The sequence below is a fragment of the Ipomoea triloba genome, chromosome 12, assembly GCF_003576645.1.
Source record: "Ipomoea triloba cultivar NCNSP0323 chromosome 12, ASM357664v1".
Lineage (NCBI taxonomy): Eukaryota > Viridiplantae > Streptophyta > Magnoliopsida > Solanales > Convolvulaceae > Ipomoea > Ipomoea triloba.
Window position 1 is genome coordinate 11,393,650 of NC_044927.1, and position 6,192 is coordinate 11,399,841.

The window sequence follows — 6,192 nt, forward strand, 5'->3', positions numbered from 1 at the left end:
AAAAAAAAAAAAAAAAAAAAAAAAGATAAACACTTGAAGCTCACAAATCATGTAAACAGATAATTATACGCACTTGCCCAAGCAATAGCTTCAGGAGAAGGGTCGAAGGCGACAAGCGGCGCTGCTGTGGCCGACGACGGCGACAAGCGAGGTGGGATGCAGAGGAGTATGCTTACTTACACTCAAGATTTCACCTTCCCAAATTTTGCGCAATATTCGTATCAAAAGTAAAGCTGCATTATCAATTGAAACTCGGATGAACGAAACGATAAGAGAATTTCTAAGCAAAAGATAATAGCATGTATCAAATCACTTGCAGAAATTAAGGTTTTTTACCTGGGTGAGAGGGAAGCAGGAAATGAGAACTGAAGAATCAATCAAATGTCTGGGCTGCATATAAACCAATAAAGAGAGAGAGAGACTGTGTGTTTGTACGTTGGGAGAATCAAAGCAAAAGCAACAGCTGAATAATGTTCGTTAGTTGTGCAAAATATTTAAAGCCAAAATAGTCAAAACTCAAAATACTCTTCAACTTTCAAATTCTATTATCAAATTTACTTTCACTCAAAATTCTGATTTAGTCATTTTTTCTTGAGTGTGGGAAGATGAGAATAACTTGTCATTATTTTTTACATCAAGAGGGAATATACATTGAGAGCTGACTATATCATTTTGTGTTTTTGTTTGATTATACCCTTTTATATATATATATATATATATATATAGCCAATGATATTATGATTTAGTGACACCGAGTGATTCTCTCAAATAAAGAGCCATGGGTTCGAGTCAGATACTACAATGTAACAGATACTCAGTAGTACTCTTGATTATAGAAAAATTACCAATTTGGTCCTTGACTATAGCAAAATTACCAATTTGATCTCGATTTAACTGATGTTTAACGACAAAATAAACAGATGACCAAATTAGTTAAAATTTTTAAAGTCGAGAGGGACTTAATTGGGCACAAAATATTGTCAATGACCAAATTGATAATTTCGCAATAGTCGAGGTACCATTTCGGTAATAAACTCATATAATTTTATTGTAACATGAATATCGCTATAATTTTATTGTAACATAATTGTCTTTAAACGAAAATTATGAAAAATTACACAAAATTAGTACTCAAAACAAAAATTAAAAAATTACACATATTTTGTATATACTTCCAAAACATGAGAACCTATTATCTCATGGCCATTACTAATTTGAAGAATCAGTAAGATTAGGAAGCTCCGTCCATACAGAATGAACTACTTCACTTGTATTATAATTGCCCTTACTTGAAAAGCTCCGTGGAAAATTGCGCCATTGTTTGGTGGCTAAACAATAAAACAATCCTTTGTTATCATAGAATCTTGGAAAATAGATCTTGTTGTCAACTCCTTGTGCCATTACTTTTCGTGCGAAGGATGCCCAATAAGAAACATATAAGCTTTTACCGTTTAAATTATTCACTCTTTGCCACATCATATCACAATCAAGCTTTAGAACATGAACCTCCCCTACATCAAGAGTCGCCACGCACATGAGATCCCCATCACTCTCTAGAAGGTATAGATTCTGATATTTCTTAAATTGTCTATGCGATTTACCTATAACTTTCCAAGAGCCTATTCTACGATTACGATTTCCCTCGGGTAAAATACGAAATTTTCCTAAATTTCCAGAATCTCCTAGAATATAAAAATTCCCCCTATGTGCAACAGGGGAACAATTGGTGGCTACAAAATTTTGATTGCTTTTCATGTTGAACATTAGTTCCCATGAACTTTTACCCAACCTCAGTGTTCCCATACATGTAATGTGATCAGGAGATTGGCGAAATAAACCAACAATTTCACATTTGGAAGAAGTTGGTGAACCGGAAAAACACATCCAATCAAACCTCTTACATATTATGTCAGGAAGGTCTATCTTAACCTTAGTCGAAGGATTAAAAAAGAAATAAGATTTATAACCTTTACGAAGAAGCAACCAACCACAACTTGCATAATAAAGTTGAACTTCGCCTACACCATCACCCAATAACTGAGGAATGTCTAGTGAATAGTTGGCATTGTGTGTTGGATCATGGAAATGGAACAAACGGGTTTTGTGGTTCAAGTACATTAGATGTGGAGCTTGATATGAGTCGGTATCATGTGGTGAAGCATGATCAAGTGAGATTGGCAACGAGGAATGGGGCAGTGAAGTTACTAACTTCCATGACTTACATACTGATTGAAAGGCAAGATAGTCACTAATAACTAAACGTGAAAGTATAAGAGACAAGAGTTCATTGTTCAAGCTTGACCATGACCTTTCTTCACTACATGCATCCATGTTGTTATTGATCATCACGTATGGTAGGTAATTTTGCCTATTAATTTCATGCAAAAAAAAAAAAATCAAAAACACATATATGTGAAAACATTTACTCAAAAACTACATGTATCATGAAATCTTATATTTAAAAGAAAAAAAAACCCCAAAAGAAGAAGAATGCAATCATTGAGATAAAACAAAGAAATTTACCTAATGTTTGTATGACGACGCAACATATATGAATAAGGAATAATATTTTTTCCTTAAAACTGTTAATTATCATATATAATGAAATTTACCTAATATTTGCTATCAAATTTATATTTATAGTATATCATATATAATGAGACTAGAATAACCCAATGGGGTAGCTCAAGTGGTAAATAAGCTCTCTTTGTGGGGAAGAATTTCAGGAGAACCCGGATTCGACTCCGCAAGTGATGATTTCCCCTGTGCCTCTTAAAATTTAATGATTACTAAATTAAATCAAACGATCACTCAGCTCGGTTCGAATTCAAAAGAAAGATATGTGGGATTAATGAATAAGCTAAGGAAAGGTGGGTTGCAATTATATTCTTAGCAAAATTAAATCACAAGGAACACGTACTATTTATGTTTGAGTGATCAACGAAATTCACAATCACTATTTAAGATTATGCATTGAATAAAGTTCAACTATGTATGACCGACTCAAACCAAGAAGGGCAATAAGCACATATACATATTTTTTTTTTTGGTAAACGTATACATATTACTTTGAGTTAACAATAAAAATAAGAAGAAAAAAAAAAGAATGCATTGCATAATTTAAAAAGAAAAGTAGCTAACCTTTAATTTGTCCTAAAATAAAATATTATTGCTTCAATTCGTTCCAAAAGCATGCATATCCCTAAGCTTGACGATCATATAAATAGAGGAAATTAGCCTAAAATCCTAAATCCAGTGGTATTACAAATGCATTCATATATAGTTTCCAATTTGATTTTGTTAAGAAAACTAACTCTTCTTATGCACACATATATAGAATCCTAAACCCAGTAGTATACCTGCACGTACTACTACATTTAATTTTGTTTTCCTACTTTTAAATTTCTTTATTTAGGGAAGCTTCCATATTCCTAATCCCCACACACACATACATACATACCATACATAAATATATAATAATAATAATAATAATAATAATAATAATAATAATAATAATAATAATAATAATAATAATAATATCGGCTACTGTAATATAATAATAATAATAATAAATAAATAAAATCCAATACTTATCACCTGAAATTAATTAAATATTTAAGAACAACTTTATTTTATAATAAATCCGAATTTTCCAAATTCCGAATAAGATCAAATTGATAAATTGGAAAAACAAAATCAAAAGGAGTAGCTAGGTTAGATTCTAAATAGGATCATATCATTAATGCATGCATGGTGGGGTTAGCTTATGATAGCTAATGAATTAAAAATATGAAAAAAAAAAAAAACTTGGTATCCTTCCAAAAACATATTAGTATACGATTGGATTAAGGTTTGTATTATGAATTAATAAAGAAGGTTGTTTCCTAAACAAAATAAAATTGGAAAACACATTCCTAATACCATTGGATTTAGGATTATAGGTTGCAGTATATATAAGGTCATTCAATTCAATGGTTTAGACATTTGGAGTGAATTGAAGCAATAATACATACGTTGGGACAAATTAAAGGTTAGCTGCCAACTTTTATTTTTGAAGACGTACTTGTTACTTTAATTTGCTTGAATTTGTTTATGTGAGATTGAGGTGAGCTGAGGTGAGGATTACTGATTCTCAAAGAATATATGTCTATTATTCAAAAAATATTTTCAGATTACAATTTCATGAGGGTTTTAATGAGAATATGATCCTTCTACCAAAAAAAAAAAAGTAGTGAAAGATGGATCACAATAGTTCATCAATTGTCGAGGGTTTTAATAAAAAAATACAGGATCAATTTTATCATTATTGTAAACTTTTAAGTTTGCAATATTTATAAAATTGACCATACTCATTTTTTCTTTATTTTTCAGTAACTTTCGACCATTGATCTATCCTAATGGCTGGGATCAGAACCATCTTTACTTTTTATCTGATATATATATTATTTCTATATTTAATAAAGAATTTGTGGTTAGTTTAATGCATTCAAAGTGTATTGGTTTATTTCCCTGATTAAATACTTTTTAGTTTTCATTAATCACTTGTTATTTATTACAAAAAAAAAAAAAAAGATCACATGGTATTTTGTTATTGATGAGCTCATACGTACATATGCACTCATGTTTTAGCATGTAATTAAACACATATATCCAAGGCATCATTCAACAAATTCAATTTCATTAAATTAAATTTCAATTACGTGAATCATTTGTATATTTTTGCATTTGTAATGTTACTTGAAAGTTGAAACTAGTTTGATCGTATTGTATACTTTTATATTTGCAGGAGCTATTTGGTTATTTTTCGATAGATAGATTATATCATAAATAGATATGGAAAAAGTTGTTGTGGATGATGTGAAAATACCGTTGCATTCCCTACTTCCGCGATCAAAATCACATCCTTGGCTTTTCTTTAGTAAAAATAAGCAAGGTGTATTTTATAGTATATCAGAACATCATTGCTATAAAATACATCTATCCTTTATGAAAGGTAAGTATGCTATTGCTGGCATTAATAAGGATGGATGGATGGTGCTTCGAGATGAGAAGAACAACGAAGATGTCTTCCTTTTAAATGTCTACTCGCTTGATACAATGCAACTTCCAAAGCTGGAATTAGTGACACATTATGCTTACCTTTCTTCTACTCCTGATGATTCCGATTGCTATATTGTGATGGTTAATATAGGCATTGAATGTTGTAGTATTAGTGCTTGTAAGATGGGTGACAAAAAATTTGTAACGCAACAGTTAGATTTGCAGACCGCAATAGCGTCATTGATAAGTTTTGGTGGAAATATGTATGCTCTGAGGCATCACAATTTCACATTGGTACATGTTGAGCTTAGAGGACAAAGTATTGAGTTTGAAGAATTAGTAAGTGATGACCCATTTGAAGATAAATCAATTGGAAAACAAAATAGTTTTTCCCGTATAATGTGTTATATTGGAGAAAGTTGTGACGGTATCATTCTAGTGGTTAAATATTTTTTTGGAGTGAGCGACAGGTATATTCCTTTTGAAAATATAAGAGTTTTTAGAGCAGATTTATCTACAAAAAAGTGGGTCGAAATGGAAACTATAGGAGAGCATACAATTTTCCTTGGAAGCATCGGAAATCTAATTTGCATTCGTAGTGATAATGTCAATGTGAAAAAGAATTGCATATATTTCACTGAAAGAAAGGATAGAAAGCTTTATGTATTTGATATGGAGGACAAAAGTATTACTGTCAATCTTCCTTGTCCTAATGTTACAATACGTTCACATCCACTGTGGATATTGTAATTATTCAATTTATAATTTATTTGTGTTTGAAATCAAGCTAATTAAGGCTTTTTACTTTTAATTCATTATGTTTTAATTTCGAGTATTTTTAATTCTAGACTATTGTATAATTTTTTTTCAACCTTTCAAACATATTTATTATAAAAAAGAAAAATAATTATGGGAACAAAACTGTTTTAAATCAGGTAATTTAAAACAACTTTAAAATACAGTTTGATTCCAATTATCTTTGCAAATTTTAATGATTTTTAAAATTATTTACACCTTTTCCCATGTTTATTTAAATAGTAATAAAATTACATATCGAAACATATATATATTATTCATACTTTTGCAGTTATCTTATCATTGAACAAATATACACTAAAAAATATTATAATTATTTATTGTTTATAATTTAAC

The 6,192-nt window shown here is 30.2% G+C and overlaps 2 protein-coding genes and 1 pseudogene across 2 annotated transcripts; 1 reads left to right on the forward strand and 2 right to left on the reverse strand.

The window, feature by feature from the left end:
• Positions 1-451, reverse strand: part of LOC115999361 — a 6,861-nt pseudogene extending 6,410 nt beyond the window's left edge.
• Positions 452-1,209: 758 nt separating this feature from the next.
• LOC115999363 (F-box/kelch-repeat protein At1g57790-like) lies at positions 1,210-2,331 on the reverse strand. Its single transcript, XM_031239217.1, has one exon. The coding sequence runs from the start codon at positions 2,329-2,331 to the stop codon at positions 1,210-1,212; it is 1,122 nt and encodes a 373-aa protein (XP_031095077.1).
• A 2,655-nt stretch (positions 2,332-4,986) lies between these two features.
• Positions 4,987-5,790, forward strand: LOC115999364. The gene has a single exon (XM_031239218.1). The coding sequence runs from the start codon at positions 4,987-4,989 to the stop codon at positions 5,788-5,790; it is 804 nt and encodes a 267-aa protein (XP_031095078.1).
• The last annotated feature ends 402 nt before the right edge of the window (positions 5,791-6,192 follow it).

Bases quoted from the DNA above. Each gene is read 5' to 3' on its own strand.
- LOC115999363 (XM_031239217.1), bottom strand. From the start codon at position 2,331: ATGGATGCATGTAGTGAAGAAAGGTCATGGTCAAGCTTGAACAATGAA.
- LOC115999364 (XM_031239218.1), top strand. From the start codon at position 4,987: ATGAAAGGTAAGTATGCTATTGCTGGCATTAATAAGGATGGATGGATG.